The 19,745-nt window shown below is 53.9% G+C and overlaps 2 protein-coding genes across 12 annotated transcripts in view; both read left to right on the top strand.

The window, feature by feature from the left end:
* Positions 1-1,953: 1,953 nt before the first annotated feature.
* RAD51D (RAD51 paralog D) lies at positions 1,954-9,519 on the top strand. 7 transcript variants are annotated; one of them, XM_062592714.1, is made up of 11 exons: positions 1,954-2,067; positions 2,866-2,927; positions 3,334-3,452; positions 4,150-4,231; positions 4,951-5,085; positions 5,499-5,594; positions 5,774-5,888; positions 6,137-6,202; positions 6,835-6,905; positions 8,035-8,202; positions 8,910-9,519. In XM_062592714.1, the coding sequence occupies exons 1-11, from the start codon at positions 1,986-1,988 to the stop codon at positions 8,991-8,993; spliced, it is 1,080 nt and encodes a 359-aa protein (XP_062448698.1). In that variant the 5' UTR covers positions 1,954-1,985; the 3' UTR covers positions 8,994-9,519. The 7 variants fall into 7 exon arrangements, with proteins under 7 accessions (XP_062448698.1, XP_062448703.1, XP_062448700.1 ...); XM_062592716.1 differs by lacking the exon at positions 1,954-2,067 and adding an exon at positions 2,086-2,737 and having other exon boundaries at positions 4,996-5,085; XM_062592712.1 differs by lacking the exon at positions 1,954-2,067 and adding an exon at positions 2,088-2,737.
* Positions 9,520-12,822: 3,303 nt separating this feature from the next.
* RFFL (ring finger and FYVE like domain containing E3 ubiquitin protein ligase) overlaps positions 12,823-19,745 on the top strand; it is a 31,376-nt gene continuing 24,453 nt past the window's right edge. For 3 of the 5 annotated variants that reach the window (XM_062592686.1, XM_062592680.1, XM_062592683.1), the window contains exon 1: positions 12,823-12,909. The gene's annotated coding sequence lies outside the window, so the exon portion shown is untranslated. Of the gene's footprint in view, positions 12,910-14,239; positions 14,560-19,745 lie in introns of all 5 variants that reach the window. The other 2 variants (XM_062592685.1, XM_062592682.1) reach the window with 1 other exon arrangement.

Genomic DNA, 19,745 nt, shown 5'->3' with positions numbered 1-19,745 from the left:
CCTATTTAAGGAAGCAGGAGACAGCTGAGCTGCTGGAGCAAATGGCCCCGCGCCGGCAGCTGCGGCAGCGCCCAGCACCTTCCAGAAGGCGCTCGGAAAGAAAGTCGGTTCGTAGCCGGTGCTGCCGCCTCTTCCTCCTCCTCCCCGTCTCGCAGCCCACTGGACACGGTCTAGCTCAAGGGTCTGGACCGGAGCGTATCGGCCCACTGCTGTGGCGAGAGCCTCAGGTCTCAGCTCGAGCGACACCGGGCAGGAGAGAGAACTGCTGAACCCCTCCCGAACAGGGCTGAGCCTATCGGACCCGCAGGTTTTTCAGGCCGCGGAGCACTGGGAATTCTGCTTTGCTGCCTGATCGTGACCGCCGGTGTCCTGGCTACAAAACGAACAGGCACAATTGGCAGCAGAGGTGGGAAAATCACCGACGGAGGGGAGCAGGGGCACACTGTAACTGCGCCGTTGCTCCAAGGTGGCAGAGCTGAGCTACACCAGGTGACCTAGCTTCCACGCCAAGGCCCTGCTGAGAAAAAAAAATAGATTATGCTTATGGGTCTTATGCAGAAAAAAAATGGCACAAGACCACTTTGTCTAGCTCTCCTAGAGCTACATCAGCTCGTGTCTTAGCTCCTTCAACCTCTACCAGTCAGCACTGCCCCGTTCCCGTTATCTGTATGGGAGGGGGCTGCAGTGCGGTTTGGTGGTCTCTGCATCACGTCCCCTTGCAGGGCAATTTCAGGCCTTCACGTGCTCGAGGCAGCGAGCAGCACAGCAATGGGTCCACATGGCCTGCAGAGACACCACGTCTGCAGAGGGCAGAAGAAACCACTTCCACCACGCATGGACTCGGCACCACAGCTTTTCCAGGGCTCACTTTTGACTTACACAGCGGAAACACCTCCCTGATTTGCTTTAGGTGTTGGAGAAGGGTCAGCTTTCTTCGTTCCAGTAACTCCTCTGGCATACAGCAAGTTATGCAGGGTATGTTAAGTTATTCCAGATAAAGGCTTCATTTTCATCAGCAGCAATATTGCAGGTTCTTTAAACACACTAAATCACAAAAATAAAACTGTCTGATGCTACTAATGCTCGAGACAGAGCCGCTGTGGTGGCCACAGTCTGCAGCTCCCTGTGTTGCCTGGTTTGGGAAGGGGATAACAGCGGTTGCGCGGCACCAACCCGCAGGCACAAACGCCGAGGGCCCTCTGGAGGCCTTGCCTGGAAAAGCAAAAAGCTCTTTTTTTTTTTTCTGGGAAAATCCATCCTTTAGGGGACAGGGAGAGCAGCAGCCCGCTGGTCACCCCTTAGGGCGAGTCACTGCTTGGAGGAGCTGCTCCTGCCCGGGCAGCAGCCAGAGCAACCCTGCGAGACCCACGTGCGCACAAGCGGCTGCAGGCGGCTCCTGCCACGGCCGAATCCCGGATCCCACCGAGTCTCGGGGCTTCAAGCTACCTTCCGGAAAGAGACCTTGCAGAAGACAAGCCAGCACACTCGCTGTTGAAGTTGCCCTCCCCAAACCTCCAGAATGACCTTCAGCATCTCCAGGGGAGGGACAGGGCCGCAGGAGCAGCTGTGCTCCACGCCGCGCTCCGGGGATCCTGCTTTGGCTCAGTGCAGCCCCTTGGAGCCCAGCCGCGTTTGCTCCTTCCCGGAGTTACCCGCACAGGCCTAACGCGAGCTCAGCACAGCCGCGCAGAGCCAGAGCACAGGCTCTTCGCCGCAGGAGCCCCCGCACGCCCGAGCCTCCCTCCCTCCCTCCCTGCCGCGCGGCTGCTCCTCGGGGACGCCTCGGAGCCCTGCTCCCGGGAGCGGCCCCCGCCTGCCCCGGGCTGCCCCGGGCTGCCCAAGCCAGGCCGCTTTGAAGGCAGCCGGCGCTGCGCGGGGCTGCCGATGCTGCGCGGGGCTGCTGCGCGCCGCGCCGCCCCCGCCGGCGGCTTCCGCGCTCCGCGAGCGGCTCCGCAGGAAGCAGGAAGGGAGCCGCGGCCGGGGCCATGGCGCTGCTGCGCGCCGCGCTCTGCCCCGGCCTCTCGGCCGAGCTGGCGCTGCTGCTCCGGGCCCGCGGCGTGCGGACGGGTGAGGGCGGGCGGCGGCGGGGCCGCGCTCCGCGGCTCCGGGAAGGTCTCCGGGGCTTTTCCCGGGCGTTTGGTTTCCCTCCCCGCCGCGCGGCGCGGGGCTCCGGGCGGGCTCCGGTGAACCGGGCCCGAGGCCGAGAGAAGCAAACGCTCTATCCGCGCGAAACGGAGCCTCTGGCCAAAGGATCCCGTGGGTGCGAAAGCCCCGGGTGTCGTGATGCTCCTTTTCCCCCTGAGAACTGCCTTCTGCTGTTTTCAATATATAACATACGCCTTTAAATAATAATAATAATAATAATAAATCTCAAAGTGGCTTCTGGGGCAGAAGCAGGGCCAGTAGTTCTTCGCTATTTTCAGCAGCTCTTGCCCTTCTCTGCGTGTCCTGAGCTGGCACTGGGTTGGCTGTTACCCCTCGGGACCAGCTCTGCTAGCTGGCAGAGCTGCGCTCTCCAACCCTAGCCATCAAATGGCCCTGGGCAGCTCTTGAGCAAAGTGTTTTGTTTTGTTTTGTTTTAAACTAACCTGTCCCCAATTAAATTAATTTTGCAATCAAGTTAATGGGTCTCAGGTGATGCCAGCACCTTCTCAGAGGAAAATCAGTATTCCACTTCATGGGGCATCCTGCTTGCCCGCCTGGAGTGCCAGCAGAGAGGCACAGGAATGTTTTAGCTGTTAGTACTTAAAGGCAGAATTTATTCTGTGGTCCTAGGGTGTTTCCTAAAGGAGATGGTTGGTTCTTTAGTGTTTGTGGTCTATCAAGGTTTGGCTTCTAAATTCTTATCCCTCATGTTATTTGCAGTGGTGGACTTTGTGTCGTCTGACCTGGAAGATGTTGCACAGAAGTGTTCCCTGTCTTACAAGGTAATGGGAAATGCCAGAGTCCTGTTATGTTAACTTAGGAGCTGTTCAGCTCCATGCCTGGACAGGCTTGTCCGCGGGACCTTCTGAAGCAGACATTGGTGGTGCAGTTCAGCCTGTGGGATGCTCTGTAGCATCTGGTTCTGCTCTGTATCGCGGGTTTCCCTGTGCTTGGCTCTGTGGCAGCCAGGCTTGTGCTGAGTGCTCAGTATCTTAGGACTGTGCTTAAGAGTTCAAGCTGTGAGTGGGAGCTGTGCTGTCAGCATCTTATGTTACTGGGTGATGCACGTGCCTTAGCATGCTGGACACAGTTGCCCAGGGCAAGGGAGACTTTTTCTTTGCTGTCCCTGTGCCAGCCTAGCCCAGGAATTCCTCAGCCTACTTTTTCAGACAACTCTCTGCCTGCCAGGCCCTGGTTGCTGTGAGACGTGTGCTCCTGGCCCAGTTCTCAGCCTTCCCTGCCAATGGAGCAGATCTCTATGAGGAGCTCAAGAGCTCTACAGCTATCTTGTCCACTGGGATTGCCAGGTGGGTACATCACCCAGGTCACGAGCAGGTCTGGCTGTGGGAAGCTCTCTGTGGGAAGACAGCCCAGTCTGGGCTTTGGCTTTCAGTATGATGGTGCCTCAAGCAGTGTGTGGGGTGAGATGGGACAAGGGTGGAGTGGACCTGGTGCACTGCTGATGATATTCCCTGTTAGAACTGCTGCAGCTCTCCTGCCCATGGTCTCAACCTTGAAACCCTTTTTGTGGTACTAGGGTGAGAGTAGATGCATTTTTCTTTTTGGCCTGCTCAAATTGTGGCTGCAAGCCCAGCCAGTCTATGCCCTTTGAGGGAATGGCATTGCTGTCATTGTTCTGAACATGGAAATGAGTTACTCTCCATATCTCCTGTGCCTTATTTCTCCCTTTTCCCAGTCCCCTCATGGGGTGGTTGCAGTGACTGTGCAGAGAAACCCTGTGTAGTCACACCTTGAGAGCTCCCAGATCACAGCTCTTCTCCGTTTCAGTGCTGTCCTCTTGCCCATCACACTGCAGATCATCTGCTGTTCTCCAAAATGTGCAGAGAGCAGGGACAGAGGGGAAGGAGCAAAGTCTGAGGCACTTGTCTGCAGTTGGAAAGGGACCTCTCTAGGGACAGATATCTGGATATTGTTGCTTTACGAAGTCCTTGCCTTTCTGACTGAAGATGTGTCGGTAATCCCACCTGTCTGTTCAACTGTTAGCTTGGACAAGCTGCTGGACTCTGGGCTGTACACAGGGGAAGTGACGGAGCTCATGGGAGCGCCTGGCAGTGGGAAGACACAGGTGAGCAGGATGGAGGAGGGCAGTGGACAGGTATGACAAAAATGGTGCCAAAGCACATGAAAAAGGGGACTTCCCGGACCCATACTGCAATCTGTATTTACAGACGCAGCCTAGACCTCTCATCCTACTTTTTGTTTAATTGGATGGTTTCTAATGAGAACATGTGGAAAGGGGGGAAAAAAGCTGGAGTCAAGCTTTTGGCAAAACCCATCTGTTCCCATCCTTTCCCTGTGCTAGTCTCCTGTCATAGAGGCCTTCAGGCACAGAAAGCAGAGGGACCTGAGCCAAACTGAGACTCCTGGGATCTGAGGCTGGTGTAACTTCTTGAATGCAGGAGGTTTTTATTCTTTCCAGCTTGGTAGTCCCAGTGGCAAAGGACCCTGCAGCTGCAGGTGGTTGCCTTGGCTGTGGGGCTATCAGAGTGATTTCAGCACTCACAATCATTGACCTTTTCATCCTACATCAGGTGCAGATAAGAGGAAAGCACTGAGGAAAACAGTCCATGGGCAGGCACTGGCCTTGTCTCCTCTGTTGTCCTTCAGCCTTCCCCAGAGCACAGGGCAGCCCTGGCAGGAGGCTTGAACCAGGCTTCTGCTGGTCCTGGTTGCTGTGGGATCACCAGGAAGGCCTCTAGCTGGGGCCAGGAGGACCCTGGGAGCTCCTGAGCTCCTGTGGGAAGCTGGTGGTGTAGGACCATGCATAAGCCTTGCCTCTCCTAGGTATGTCTCAGCGTTGCAGCCAGTGTGTCTCTTGGCCTCAAGCAGCACGTCCTGTTTCTTGACTCCACGGGGGGATTCACAGCTTCCCGCCTCTACCAGATGCTCCAAGCTCGGGCAGAGGATGAGGAAGAACAGGCAAGTTCACTGCGGAGCAGGTCAGGCTGGTCCTTAACTGCTAATGCTGGCCTTGCTTGGCTCTTGCCAAACCCCGGTTCCTCTGTCGGCTCTGCCCGTATCCTCCTGGGCTCTTCTGGTGCAGGGTTAGGCGCCACGCTTTGTTTCTCCCTGAGGAGCGTTCGGTGCAGTTGCCCAGGCTCCGGCTCCTTGACCTCACTGTTTCAGGCCTCCCATTGATGAAATGGGGACAGAAGAAAAGTGTCCTTGGCCCTGCAGCATGGTATAAATGCAAAGAGCTATTAGTGTCCTGGGGGCAGGAGGAGTATGGCTTGCAGATCTGCTGGGGGGTGGCCGTGGGGCCAGGATGTGTGCTGTGGCACGGTTCCTGGAGGAGAGGAGGCTGTTGATGAGACTGCTGCTTTTTGCTGCAGCTGGAGGCTCTGCAGCGGGTTCAGGTGGCCCGAGCGTTTGACATCTATGAAATGCTGGGAGCCTTGCAGGAGCTCCGGGACAGCCTTTCCCAGCAGGTAGGACCAAGACCCTCAGTCTCTTTCTCTCTCCTTTCCCCTTGGCTGCCTGGAGCTGCAAGGAGAGCAGCAGGCCCCAGAGCTGTGTGTGCAGTGATTTACACCAGGTCCAACACTGAGCCTCCATGCAGCTTCAGGACCTCCAAAGCTGCCAGATTTGCCTAGTAGCACTCTGCAAGGCACGTGGTGCCTTTTTCCTTCAGGTCACGAGCTCCACGGGGCCTCTCAAGGTCTTGCTGATCGACTCTGTTTCGGCTGTGATTTACCCGCTGCTGGGAGGCAAGCAGTCAGAGGGTGAGCGTGCTGTGGAAGGGGCTGGAGGATAAGAGTGAAGTGCTGCTGCTGACTCCGTGGACGTGCAGTGAGGTTACAGACCTCCCACTCTCACTGAAGAGCATCTTTGTCCTGCATGAGTTGGTGCTTGGAGTAAGGGGCAGGCTTTATGTGGGGGCGATTGCCCTGACTTTTCCTTTGCAACTAGCTGAAAAGGGAGTCCGTCTCCAGCGTTACTGTGAAAATTCAAGGTAGCTCTTGTGTTGCAGGCTCAGCACAGTGGTCTGAAACCCAGCAGAGGACCAAGGAGGCACTGAACTGCATTTGCTTGCTGAGTAAAACCTCTGCTTGCGGTGTCCTAGATGTAAAATGTGCCAGCAGCAAAGATGCACAGCTCCCCAGGCTCTTTCTGCCAAAAAGGATTGTAAATTGGAATTGAGGAGCTTTCTGCTGGCTGAGGCACCAAGAGACCTATCAGACACCTGGAGGGTCTCGCGCACCTTGGGAGCAGGCAGTGCGATCTCAGGAAACCTCATGGCTGTGGGCTGTAGCCCACAGAGGTGTGGCTAGAGAGGGGTGTCTGACCTGCAAAGCCAAACCTGGCCAGAGCTCCTGGTGCTTTTGTCAGGCTTTTTTTGCCCTGCTTTTTCCTGGGGGATTCTAAGATGTGAGAGGAGAGCAGCACAACTCAGATTGGTCTGTCTATGCCCGGTCTGCTGGCCGAGGGGCCCTGGAGATGCTGACTTGTAGGCATGGCTCCCCAGGGCACATGGGTGGACAAGATGCATTGGGGCTTCTGGGCACTGTTGGCAGAAGGGGGTGGAAGGCATCTCATGGACTGTCACTAAATCTAGTGCTCATGAAATCTAAGTGTCACTTGCCTCCAAGTGGACCTGGGAACTTAAGGGGCTGCTCCCTCTGTCTCACTTGATCCTACCAAGCACAAAAATGCCCTATCTTTCTCCAGGCTTGGCCCTCATGATGCAGCTGGCCAGGGAGCTGAAGATGCTGGCCAGGGAGTTCAGCCTGGCGGTTGTGGTGAGTGGTGCTGTGCCTTGCCCCTTGGGTGTTGGTGTGTGCCATGGTAAGGAGTCCTGCAGTGGTTTCAAAACACCCAAGGGATCCTGTTTGCAGCTGAGATCTTGCAGAGCTCTGCTCCTGGGCCTGATTGCCGATGTAGCTCTGGTGCTCTGCAGCCACAGATGTCCTGTTCCGGCAACTGCGGAGCCAGAACAGGGCTGCTTAGCTGCCTTGTATTGCTGTCTGCAGCCAGCAAGTCATTTGCTAGATTGAGCATGGTAGAGTTAGGCACAAGCAGACCAAAAGCCTGCTTGTATTTATTTTTGATTAGCACCAGCTCTAGGTTCATATATCACTTAAGGGGCTGCCTAGATAGCCGCTTACTTAGCTGCTTTGGAGCTAGTTGCAGGGCGGCACTGCATCATGTGGAAGGGGCTGGGGACTGGAAGGAGCCATCTCCGTTCTCTAGCTCTTGAATGAGCGATTGCATTTGCTCTGATGCTCCCGGACAGGTTGCTGTGACCACAGTTGATGTGTTTGAACTTGAAGAGCCACAAGGGAAAATGAATGTGCTGAACCTGGCGCTGGAAGGCATCAGTCCAGCCTTGCCCTTTGCTGTTCTGACTTGCAGTAGAGCAATAGGGAAGAGTGTCTGGTAGGATGCTTGGAGGTTCAGAATTAAACTTTGCAGGGGGCCTCAGCACTGGAAATCACTGCAGCTTGAGTGAGCTCAGCATTAACCTGAGTGCCTGTGCTGAGATCCTTTGAAGCTAGAGCAGTTCTCCATTTTCACACTGCTGTTCATAGAGACACAGCCCAGGGCTTTTTCTCTTCGGGGTGAGTGCAGTTTAATTCCCCTGTGCTTCCGTGGGCTGTGGACCCTGTCCCTAGGCTCAGAGAAGGGGAAGCTTCTCTTGCACTGCTTGTGTTAAGCAGTCGGCTAGGAACATACGCGTGTGGTGCAGTTGTGAGTTGTGTTTACAACGGTAGCATGATTGTGCTGGGGGAGGGCAGAGGCAGGAAGGAGAGAAAAAAGGTTTGCAGAAGTAGCAGATTGTGGTTATTATCTCCTAGTGATCTCCTGCATTTTGTTACTGTGAGCGGCACCGTTTTTTCCTGGGTGCTGATAATGGTATTTGTGCTGCAGGTGACCAACCAGGTGACAAGGAACAGCAGCACTGGCCCCCTGAAGCCAGCACTTGGCCGCTCCTGGAGCTTTGTGCCCAGCACCCGGGTGCTGCTGGAGAGCAAAGAGGCAACCTGGGAGAAGGCCAACACGCAGCGCATTGCCTCCCTGGTAAAATCGTCTCGGCAGGTGAGACCAGCCCCTCTGGCAACGGGGAAGAAGTCATGGGAAAGATGACTTGGACCTAGGTTCAGACCTGAGGCAGGATGGAAGACAAGGCAGGATGAGGCCTCACTGGGTGACCTGTTGCAATGGGAGAGGAGGAAATGCAACCTAGTATCCTGCGCAAGAGAAGAGCATCTGTTCCTAGCAGCCTGGGCTTGTATTTTTAGGCATGTTAAATGGGTGGCACCACTTGCAATCTAGGTCACCATGTTCCTCTTGCTTGTCTTAATCTCTCCTGACTGCATATGGATAACAAAGATCTTGTAGCGCTGGCTCCAGCACCTGCATAGGTGACTTTGACTTGAATTCTGCGTATGTACTGGAGCAGTGCTGCATAAACCAGTATCCTGGCTGATAGCCCATGCTGCATCCTGATCCAAAGGGATGCGGCTGTGTGCCGGGCAGTGAAACACGTCCTGGATGTGTTAATTGTGTATCTGGGGACATTTTGGAGCAAGTCGTTCTTTCTCCGCTAAATTGCGTTCTCTCTTTGTAGCTCTGTGTGTTCAGCAGGCCTAGTTAAAATTAGGGCACAGGGCAGGAAGAAATTCTTAATGGGAATATAATTGGAGATTTTTCTTTTTTCTGGGGCAGGCAATAGAGCAATGCCCAGACTTGCCCTTAGACTTCCAGCTGCATGAGGTTAACATCCTTGTGGATTCCCTTTGCAGCCAACAGGGATCCAGGTGGAGCTGGATATCGGAAACAGTGATGCACAAGAGCTGAGCCCAGTGACACCCACGCAGGGGCTCTGATGCAGGTGGAAAAGCAAATGTCAAGGTCTAAGCCTCAAAAAAAGCATGTGAACACACTGAAGGTTTCACAAACTGACTCTGTGGTCTGGCTGAGGTGAGGCAAAAGTTCTGCAGCCCTGGATGGACCAAGAGAAAGAAGCTCTTATTCTTCTGTGCTGAGGAGAAAATGAGCATGGGGTTCCCAGATGTCCTTGCCCCAGTGCATACAGCCCATGGTGCCTGGGCTTGGTGGGCAGTGTTGCAAACAGGCCTGCTGCTGCAGGTTTGCTTCAAAAATCATCAGAGATGGCCCTAAAATGTTGGTGTGGGACCAGCTGGCATTTTACTGTGCAAACCTGAGACTCCTTGTGGTGAGTTTGTTTGTTCCCTTAATAACTTGCTGCTGTCTGGTTGCAGAGCCCTGGTCTTGGGCATCCCATAGTGGTCTTGGATAAGGGAGAAAAAAATTATATGCTGTTGTGGTTGTCAAGAGCTGTAGTTCAATTAATGATTTCTACTGTTACCTTAATTAAAATTTTAAAGAGCAGTGTTGTCTTGGCCTGTTCATTCCCTAGGAGGACACGGGTGGGACAAGCTGCTGATGAGAAGGGCGTAATCAGATGTTTGATCTAACCTTTTTGCCTGAAGTAATGATGGGGGCCTTGTAGGCTGGTGTCAATGTTTCTGTGGTGCTGCTGTGCTGCAGAAAGCGTTGCTGTTAACTCCTGGAAAAGGCTATGGTGGGCCAAGTCAGCTGAGGTGGATAAGTGCTCATTGATACCAGGTGGCTTGTCTGATGCTTAAGGACCTATTCAGCCTCGTGTGCCAGTGTTTAAAATGACCCTTCCCTGTGCCAGTGGCTTCTCTGCTCTTTCCTTTTCCCTCCCTGCTCTTGGCAACCTCCTTGAGATGTGAGGCTGGGATGGAGTGTGGCCCCTCTTCTTGATCCAGAAGCTGCACCTTTGAGCTCAGTGGCTGGGTGACGGGCTGGAGCCACGAGCAGCCAACCCTGTTACAGGGCTGGGAGCTCCTGCCTGTGCCTGGAGGGGGAGGAGAGGCGGCGAAGGCATGTCTAGACCCTTGTGCTGTACAAGATGCAAGAAAACTTGGCAACGGAGCCCAGTTGGGGCTCGCGCCTCTGAGGCTGCTGTATGCTGTGGAGGCTGGGGCTCGTACCTCGGGTTTCCAGGAGGCAGCACAGAAGGTCTCTTCACGTCTCCGTCAGAGCTGTGCCGCTTGCAAAGCGCTCTCTGCTTTCAGTGCTGTCGTTTACCAGGCTTGTAGGTCCCACCTAACGTGGCCATTGCACGTTCATCCCCTACGCGTGAGGCTGGGGGAAAGGCCGTGCTCCCAGCAGGCTCTGCTGGAGGGGGAAATGCCAAAACACCATGAGCTGTATCACTAAACAGTATATTAAACAGTAAAAATAAACATATTTTAAAGTAATCTATTTGCATTTCTGGGAGTCGCAGGCTTGGGCCAGGATGCTGCTGGAGCACAGTGAGGGCAGGAGCCTGGTTTAGCCCCAGGGAACTGCAGCCTGTCTGCAGGGGATGAGGAGGAGGATGGTTTCCCTGCTGGTGGAGAGCTGTGCTGGAGCTGTGGCTGGTCGCTGTGAGCAGAAAACGTGACTTGTTCTGGCTCTTGAAAAAGCTGAGTAAAGAGCTGATGCACAAATGTTTCAGCACTTGTGTGCTGCAGGTTTCTCGTGTTGTCTGAGGTTCCTCTTCTATGGGGAAAACAGTTTTCAGGGGGAGTGCGGAGTAGGAGAAAAGCCCAATATAAACTTTTTAGACGTTTCTTGAACCGAAGGGCTTTTCTCACTCTTTCCCGCAACTAGCAGGAGCGTGTAAAGAGGAGCGGGCTGCGCTGAACCCTGAGCGAGCAGTGCCTGCCTGCGCCGTCGGCTTGCCCTGAGGAGCAGCGTGGGCCCGGGGGGGGGGGGGCGGCGTGGCCCCCGTCGGCCCGTGTGGGCCCGGGGGGGGGCGGCGTGGCCCCCGTCGGCCCGTGTGGGCCCGGGGGGGGGGGGGTGGCGTGGCCCCAATCGGCCCGCGTGGGCCCGGGGGGGGGGGGGGCGGCGTGGCCCCCGTCGGCCCGTGTGGGCCCGGGGGGGGGGGGGTGGCGTGGCCCCAATCGGCCCGCGTGGGCCCGGGGGGGGGGGGGCGGCGTGGCCCTTGTCGGCCCGCGTGGGCCCGGGGGGGGGGGCGGCATGGCCCCAATCGGCCCGTGTGGGCCCGGGGGGGGGGGGGGCGGCGTGGCCCCCGTCGGCCCGTGTGGGCCCGGGGGGGGGGGGCGGCGTGGCCCTTGTCGGCCCGCGTGGGCCCGGGGGGGGGGGGGGCGGCGTGGCCCCCGTCGGCCCGTGTGGGCCCGGGGGGGGGGGGGCGGCGTGGCCCCCGTCGGCCCGCGTGGGCCCGGGGCGGGGGGCGGCGTGGCCCTTGTCGGCCCGCGTGGGCCCGGGGGGGGGGGGTCGGCGTGGCCCTTGTCGGCCCGCGTGGGCCCGGGGGGGGGGGGCGGCATGGCCCCAATCGGCCCGTGTGGGCCCGGAGGGGGGGGGCGGCGTGGCCCCTGTCGGCCCGCGTGGGCCCGGGGCGGGGGGCGGCGTGGCCCCCGTCGGCCCGCGTGGGCCCGGGCGGGGGGCGGCGTGGCCCCCGTCGGCCCGCGTGGGCCCGGGGCGGGGGGCGGCGTGGCCCCAATCGGCCCGCGTGGGCCCGGGGGGGGGCGGCGCGGCCCACATGGCCTGGGGGGGGCCCCCATGGCCTGTGCTCCCCCGGCCGGCAGGCCTGCAGCGTTCGGGCACAGCGTCTTCGACCTGGTAATTAGCTAATTGCAACTGCTGGAGTTTTCTTCCCCGTTAGGGAGTGTCGTGGCGGGGGTGGCGTGAGCCGGGGCCCGGCGGCGAGGCGAGGGCGCCGTCCTGCGCCTCCGGCTGCGCGGCGGCAGGGACGGCGTGCCGCAGGGGCCGGGCGCGGAGACGCGGCGCAGCGGTTCGGGCGCCGGCAGTCTGTTACCAGATCGGGAAAAACTTGACTTCTTAGCTCAAGACAGTTTGCCCTGAGTTTGCATAATAAATTTAAGCTGAAAAGAGCATCTGCCTGAAATACCCCAAAGGAGCCTTTCTCTTCCACGCACAGACAGGCGCCAGCTCCTGTTCTGCAGCCCCCGCTGTGCAACCTCCTCCCTGCAAAGCAGGCTGCGCTGTGCCAGAACGCGAGAGGAGATCCCCTCTCCCCCGCTACCGTCTGTTCCTGAAACAGCCCCAAAAAAGGCCTTGAGCGGGATAATAAAACCAGTCCCAGGGAAGCTATGGGGGAGACCAGGTGACCCCTAGCAGGGGAAATGCCCCTCAGTGCTGAGGAACAGTTTGCATGGATGCAATGTATAAAATACATACATATAATACATATATATATACACAGTATATTTATATCTCTGTGTATATATGTATTATAAATACATATGTATTTATAAATACATGTGTGTGTGCATATATATATCCGTATGTACCTGTGTATTTATCAGCCACCCATGGCTATGCAGTTCTGCCCTGGTGGAGGCAGCAGGACACGGGGACACGGTCAGTGTCGGGGCTGGCCGCTCGCGCTGCCGGGAGGGGGATTCGAACTCGCGGCCTCCGGGAACCGCCGCGCCCCCGCGGGCGGCGCTGCCCTCCCTCTTTCGGCCGCTGGAGGGCGCACGCGAAACCGCCGCGCCGCCAGGAGGGGGTGGGGGTGGGCCGCGCCGCCGCGGCGCTCTCTAGCTCGGCGCTCTATGGTGGCGGCCGCTCTGGGCGGCCGCTCGGTGGCCGGCCGCCGGCGGGGCGGGCAGTTGCCATAGCGCCGCCGCCGCGGCGCGGAGCGCAGCGCTGGGGCGGCCCCGCGGCCGCGGCCTGGCGACGCCGCCGCCTCCCTGCGCCGGGACGGGGCTGCCGTGGGGACAGGTGAGGGCGCCGGGGGGCAGCCGAGGCTTGAGGGGGGCACCTGGGGCCGTGGGAGGCAGCCAGGGCTTGGGAGGTAGGAGGCTGTGGGGGGACATGGGGCTGGTGGGGAGCAGCCAGGGCTTGGGGGGTAGGAGGCCGTGGGGGGATATGGGGCCATGGGGGGCAGGCAGGGCTTGGGGGGGATATGGGGCTGTGGGGGGCAGCCAGGGCTTGGGAGGTAGGAGGCTGTGGGGGGACATGGGGCTGGTGGGGGGCAGCCAGGGCTTGGGGGGTAGGAGGCTGTGGGGGGACATGGGGCTGGTGGGGGGCAGCCAGGGCTTGGGTGGTAGGAGGCTGTGGGGGGACATGGGGCTGGTGGGGGGCAGCCAGGGCTTGGGGGGTAGGAGGCCGTGGGGGGATATGGGGCCATAGGGGGCAGGCAGGGCTTGGGGGGATACGGGGCTGTGGGGGGCAGCCAGGGCTTGGGAGGTAGGAGGCTGTGGGGGGACATGGGGCTGGTGGGGGGCAGCCAGGGCTTGGGGGGTAGGAGGCTGTGGGGGGATATGGGGCCATGGGGGGCAGGCAGGGCTTGGGGGGACATGGGGCTGTGGGGGGCAGCCAGGGCTTGGGTGGTAGGAGGCTGTGGGGGGACATGGGGCTGGTGGGGGGCAGCCAGGGCTTGGGGGGTAGGAGGCTGTGGGGGGATATGGGGCCATGGGGGGCAGGCAGGGCTTGGGGGGACATGGGGCTGTGGGGGGCAGCCAGGGCTTGGGTGGTAGGAGGCTGTGGGGGGACATGGGGCTGTGGGGGGGCAGCCAGGGCTTGGGGGGTAGGAGGCTGTAGGGGCTGCCTGTGTTCAGGGAGGACAGAGTTGGGGGGGGCTGCCGAGGTTTGGGCGTGTGGGGCAGTGGTGAGGGGGCGCAGCCTGACGTGGGGGCCCTCAGGCAGCTCAGCAGGGGTCAGGTGTGGGGGGTGCCGAGGCGTGGGGGTGTTGTCAGGCGCGGGGGCCGTGGTGTGAGGCCGCGGGGCTGCCCAGCCCTGGGGAAGGCTGCGGGGGCCTGGGTTCGGGGAGGTGGGGCGAAGCGCCCCTCCTGGGGTTGTGGGGGCCCTCCGTGAGGTGGGGCAGGGCCTGGCCGGGGGACGCAGGTGCAGCCTCTTCTCTCTCGTTCAGAGAGCGCTCGTTGGAAGCTCCTTTTTCTTCCGAGCTGTGCTCCCAAAGGGACTCTGAGGGTTAGTAGGTTATTCTGCTTGGAATGCTATGAAAACTGAGAAATTCTGGATACGTGCCAACCTTTGGTTTAGTTCTTTGCTTAAATTTGGAGTTTCTTATTTGCCTTTTATCACATCCAAGGGACTGCTTCGTCGGGGTGATGGCGGTGTTCCTCGGGTGCCAATTCCTTGGTGGGAAGGACCTAAGTTGTTTTCTTGATGAGTAACTTTGCTCTGCTTCTGCGTCAAAATCAGGGACACGTAACAAAGTGAAAGCTATGATAGTGCCACAGAAGGCAAAAGGAGTCACGTTGCAGTTGAGAAAATAAAAGTACTCCAAATGTTCTTGAGAACAGTTTGTTCCTGTAAACTGGTCAAGGTGTTTCCTGTAGAGAAACTGTTGGCATATCGTCTAATCAGCTTCTTACCAGTATTTCAGTACTTGATTGCAGGTTGATAAAGGTAAGTTCTGTGCATCGAGAACATGCACTGAGTCTGATCTGAGCCTATACAGATCAGATGCTTATTTGGCAAAATACCTGAGGATGAACGTGTTCAACACTATGAGTGTGTGATAGATGGGCTGCTGCACTTGATAGTTCCTGTGTTTTCAAGTACGGTGGGGCTGGCCAAGCTTACTGAGATACCGCAGAGATAAGTAAAATATTAAAGCTTAGATAGGAATGGTTTAGTTTTATGGTCCTTAACTTAAGAAATGTTCGAGGTAATGTTTAATTTGTAGAGACATTTATAAACGTTTTGTTTGTTGTGTTTGTTCGAGCTGTGTGTGTTACTTCCTCCTCTCTGGCACAGACCATATCGTCTCTGGGAATTGCAGTAAGTCTTGGGCATTCTCTTTGGAGATCTGCTTTGCAGCAGTGTGGGAACTCCTGGCAGTTTTCTGTTCTTTCTAACCTGATCGCAATATCAGTAAAGAGCCAGTGGGTTTAAAAAATGCTTTCTTTTTGTTTTCCATTTCATTAGGATAGCGAATGAAAGGTACAATGTCACTTTAGTTGGCATTTTTGCATGGTTAAAATGCAATGGGTTTTATTTATTTATTTTAAATGGATTTTATTTAAATATGAGCTCCAAAATGATTAAGGCACGTGCCTGATACCATGAAACAAACAGAAAAAATAGTGTTTACCTCATGTCACCATTTCCTTTACTACCTTATTTTTTCAGAACTAAGAAGTAAAAATCAAAGTGATCACTTTTAAATGTTGTTTCTTATGAATTCTGGGCAATTGCTTCCTTCCCCGCACCCCTCTCCCCCATCAATACTGTTACTTCTTTAACATGTTTTTGCATTAATAGTGGTGGGGAGGAAGAATGGTATTCATTCTTAGAGATCCTTGCTTCTGTAAACATAATAGATAGAACAGTTGGGTTTAATGAAACAAAATAGTTAAACTTAGGCTATTGTCCTGTTTTCCATTAAGGGTAATTCTCTCTGCTTATGTGGATCCTAGCGTACACTCAGGCCAGCTGTAGGACATTGTGGTTTGCATGTCCCCTCAGTTGGTAGCAATAGGACTTAATTAAAAGCTGATTGCCTTGACATTGGTGTTTGTGGATAAATGTTTAATTGCTCAAGTTTTTGTTGAAATTAAATACTTCTAAAGCTGTTTTTAAATATTATGTTTAGTAGTAGGATAGTAAAAGTAGGCTGGCTTGCAGTGAGGGCTAGTCTTCCTGACTGGAAAGTACTTGTAATTAGGCTGTTATGATTCCAAATAAAATTAGAATAGAATGCAATACTATCTAATAAGTGTGCAAAATAATAATATATAAATATATATATATATGGTGGTCTGCTAGTTGAGCCTGTGTTTATGACCGAAGCCTTTCTTACTCCAGGCCTTCAGTTTTCTCTTTATTGTGGTTGACTTTAGTATGTCTTTTTTTTTTTTTTTTTTTAAGGGGGGAGGTGAGAATATGTAAATATGTAACTTTCACTTTAGTTATGCAACTTTGTACCATGGTTTGTTGTTTATAATAAATTACTGACATTGTTAAACTCTCCAATCATGGTAGAGATTGATTTGAGTTGAATGTACAGTGCTATATATAGAGGGATACTAAAACTTGTGCTTTAGACTTTGAACCAACTTTTTCTTGGTGGAGGAGTGTAAGCAGATTTTCACACAGTGGTATGTTGCGGTGTTCTTGTATCACCCTACCTACCTCTGACTCACAGGAGCTGTGCTGGAGGCAGGATGTGGCGGGAGGAAGACTGTGCATTTGACCCAGTACTGCAACTTTGGGTCTCGTGTCTAGTCTGGTAAATGCTGTCCTTATCTAGCGAGTGTTGCTTTCACGGTAATACATGTAGGAAAGCTTATGTTTGTTTAGGCTACCTTTCCATCTCTTACAGGAGCAGTGCATTTTCTAATGTATACAGAATACTCTCAGTGTGTCTCTTTCCTAAAGCCTTTGATTAGTCCTGAAGATTATTGAACCTGATCAACAGATGAGAAGTTAGATGTAGAAGAGAAAAGACATGTGCCGATGAACCAAGTCTGTAGTACTCAAGAATGAAAGGGAAGATAGGGATTCATAAAACACTTTACTGGAAGAAGGATAATGTGAGATGCAAATAATTTGGTGTGAGCATGTCGCCTTTTTTGGACACAACTGTATATGAACTACTGTGGGTCAAGGACAGAGTAGCTATTGGTATGCAGTAGTAAAAACATGAGGGACCTTAGTACTTCTCTGTAATCTAGGCTCTGACTACAAGCTTAGCATGGCTGTAAGTTCCTTATCTTGAATACTGCTAGCAGTCTGGCTTGGGCTGAGAGCTTCAGTATCAATCTAACTTCTCAGGGAAGCATTACAGTCAATGCTATGGCATGTTTTGTGCTGCTGCAGCTCGATGGCTACTGATGTGTCTGCACTTTGCATTCGGTTCCTAATTGTATTTCTGTGGGGCCAGTGCTCCTCCAGCCCTCTCTCAATGGCCTTCTGCCACTGTGAAGCCCTAGCCAGCCTCCTGGTCCCCCAAGATATTCCCATCAGGAGTCTTCTGAAAGTACCTTCCCTGTGTCATGCTTATTTTCCTCTGCTTCCCACTGAGAATCATTACGAGAAGCCAGAAATTAGTACTTTGAACCTATACCAGCTGGCATTCAGAGAGCGCAGAGCACTTTGCAGGGATGAATAAGCATAATCTCCATTTCACAGATGGGGAAAACCAAAGGGTGGGAGAATTGCATCACGTGCTGAACTGACCTCGGAAATAGAACTGGCTGTGTGTTCAGAGCGTTCTTCTGACTGTCCGGCGGTACGTCCTTCCCTCCTCAGTTACTCAGGCTTTAAAGAACTCTGCAAGGTTGTGGAAGTGCTGTTTTCTTTAAGAAACAGGATATGACCCTGTCAGATCAGTAACTCATTTTTTTTATCAGTTTCTCCTTACTTTCTCAGTCTGTTTCTTCAGAACAGAGAGACGACTCATCATTCTAACTTCTGAAAACCCTGCTTGGCTGTCTGAATTTATTTTCACATTAGGGACTTTCAAGTCTTTAAAAAGAATTGTGTCTCGGAAGACAACTGTTTATTCTTCATGAATTCTTCAAATTAATTGCTCTTGAGGTTTTCACTTTACTCCAATATATCAATTACACTTCTTTCTGTAACAGAACTACCCTCTGGCTTCTGTGTCAGATAATTTTCAAATAGGAATTTCCATGATATATTTCAGTGTAGACTAAAATATTAATGACAATTTTTTTCTGCTCCTTCTGCTTTTATATTCAACAGGTTGTGGGATATGCTCAAAATAATATTTCTAAATAGTGTCTGCTTTATTTTTTTTCCTTTAGACTTAGGTGAAGAGGTATTTCTAAATGGGCAAATTTAAAATGATCTCTTTCGGGAATAACTTGTTATGTTGTAACTACTGTTGCAGAAAGATTGCTCTTTTGGGCGTTATGTGTATTATTAAAAGTTACACTGGGATAATTTCAAATTGCAATGTCAAGAGTAGCATAGGTTAATCAAAGCCACTTTCTGTGGGAGTGAGTTTATATTGGTTTAGCTTACTCCCCAAATGAGAAAATACCATACTACTGCACCTGAGGCTCAAACTAATGTGATACCACTTCTCGTTGATGTCGGTGTCCTGCTCGAAGGCAGTCACTGCTGGCATCAGGAGATGGCTTCTACGTTTCATTCTCCCAGCTACGTCTGGGAGTTGCTAGGATCACTCGGACGAGTAATTTCTTGTGAGCAGATTTAGGTGGCAGCATGTTTGAGGACAGAATCGGCACAGTTGTGTCAGGCATTCATCTTTTTTTTTTTTCCATGATCCTGTTGATGCTGCTTCGGAGCTTTGCCAAGCCGCAGCCCTTTGGAAACCGGCTGAGCAGCGGCGCTCCTGGGGCGGCAGGGCCGGCGGCAGCAGGTGAATGCGCCACTGTGTCGCCTGCTGCGATGCAGCGGTCGCAGCTGGGCTCGAGCTGCAACCGATAGTGCTGCTAGTGTCGCTGTGATGAATCCCTCCTATATAGGATTACCTCAGAATGCGGTTTATACTTTTCTTAAAATGAAGCTTTTATTCACCTAACAAAGCAGATTTCTTTTTTGATCGATACTTGGGTTTTGTAACTTAGAGGAGAAACAGGCCTTGGTTTCCTGAACAGGTTTTCAAAAGAGTAAATTAATCGTTAAAGGAAGAGAAACAGTTTCTCTGTTTGGGTTAACAAAATAATTTTTCTTATTGAATCCTTGAATCGCTTCCTATATATGCCTAGTATTCTCGGTTAGCGGCAGAGACGGATGAAATGTCAAGCTTGATAGATTGTTGGAGCTGTTTTTTGGTAGTTAAACAATAATGAAACTGTTAGATGTTTGCTGGGAAACACTGCTCTCTGTGTGTGGACTTCGTGCTGGAGAAAGTTTCAATTGTTCCAGAGAAGGGATATTTCTAAAAATGCAGCTTCTGTGACTAGTCACACAGCTGTCTAAATTACTGTCTGTCTTGAGGCCATTGCACAAGCATTACAAAATAGTTTGGAAACAGTTTATTTTTCGGAATCCAAATAAAGTGTAGATTTCAAGGTCCCTTTTGACTGTACAATCCAAAAACCAGAAGTTGAAGCTGGTGTTTATATATTGAGTGATTTATGTGCTTGGCGTTCAGAAGGCAAGTTTCTTCACGTCGGAAGCTGTTGCTTGCCTAAAACCTACTATACGTTTCTTGAATAGAGCGGCTTATCAGTTATTGCATGTGATCGCTTACTTCCTCGTGTGACCACAAGATAAGCAAGAGAGGGTCGGATACCGGTGGAGGGAGACACTCAAAGTTTGTGGGGAATTAAACAGGACAGATTTAATAAAGGACTTGCGCTCCGAGCTGACCGGGGAGACCCGGGAGGCGCGGGAGGGGGTGCTGGCAGGAGGCTGCTGCAGGCACAGGTCGGACACGCAGGCAGGACTCCCCCTACCTCGTGATTCCTAAGGGCCCCTAAAAGCTACTAGAGCTCCTTTTCCTTATCATAGCCATGCTAACCGTGAGAGACTACTGCCTGGGAAGAGGCTAGACGCTGTAGGCAGAGCATGCGTGCCTGGTTCTAACGGGACCTGGGTCAGTGGGCAGCCTCATGCTCTGGGCCCGCTGTCACCTACTCTGGCGGTCACTGACT

This window comes from Rhea pennata, chromosome 20 (assembly GCF_028389875.1).
Source record: "Rhea pennata isolate bPtePen1 chromosome 20, bPtePen1.pri, whole genome shotgun sequence".
In the NCBI taxonomy this organism is placed as follows: domain Eukaryota; kingdom Metazoa; phylum Chordata; class Aves; order Rheiformes; family Rheidae; genus Rhea; species Rhea pennata.
Note: the sequence above shows the minus strand (reverse complement) of the source record. Positions and strands in the feature narration are given on the sequence as shown.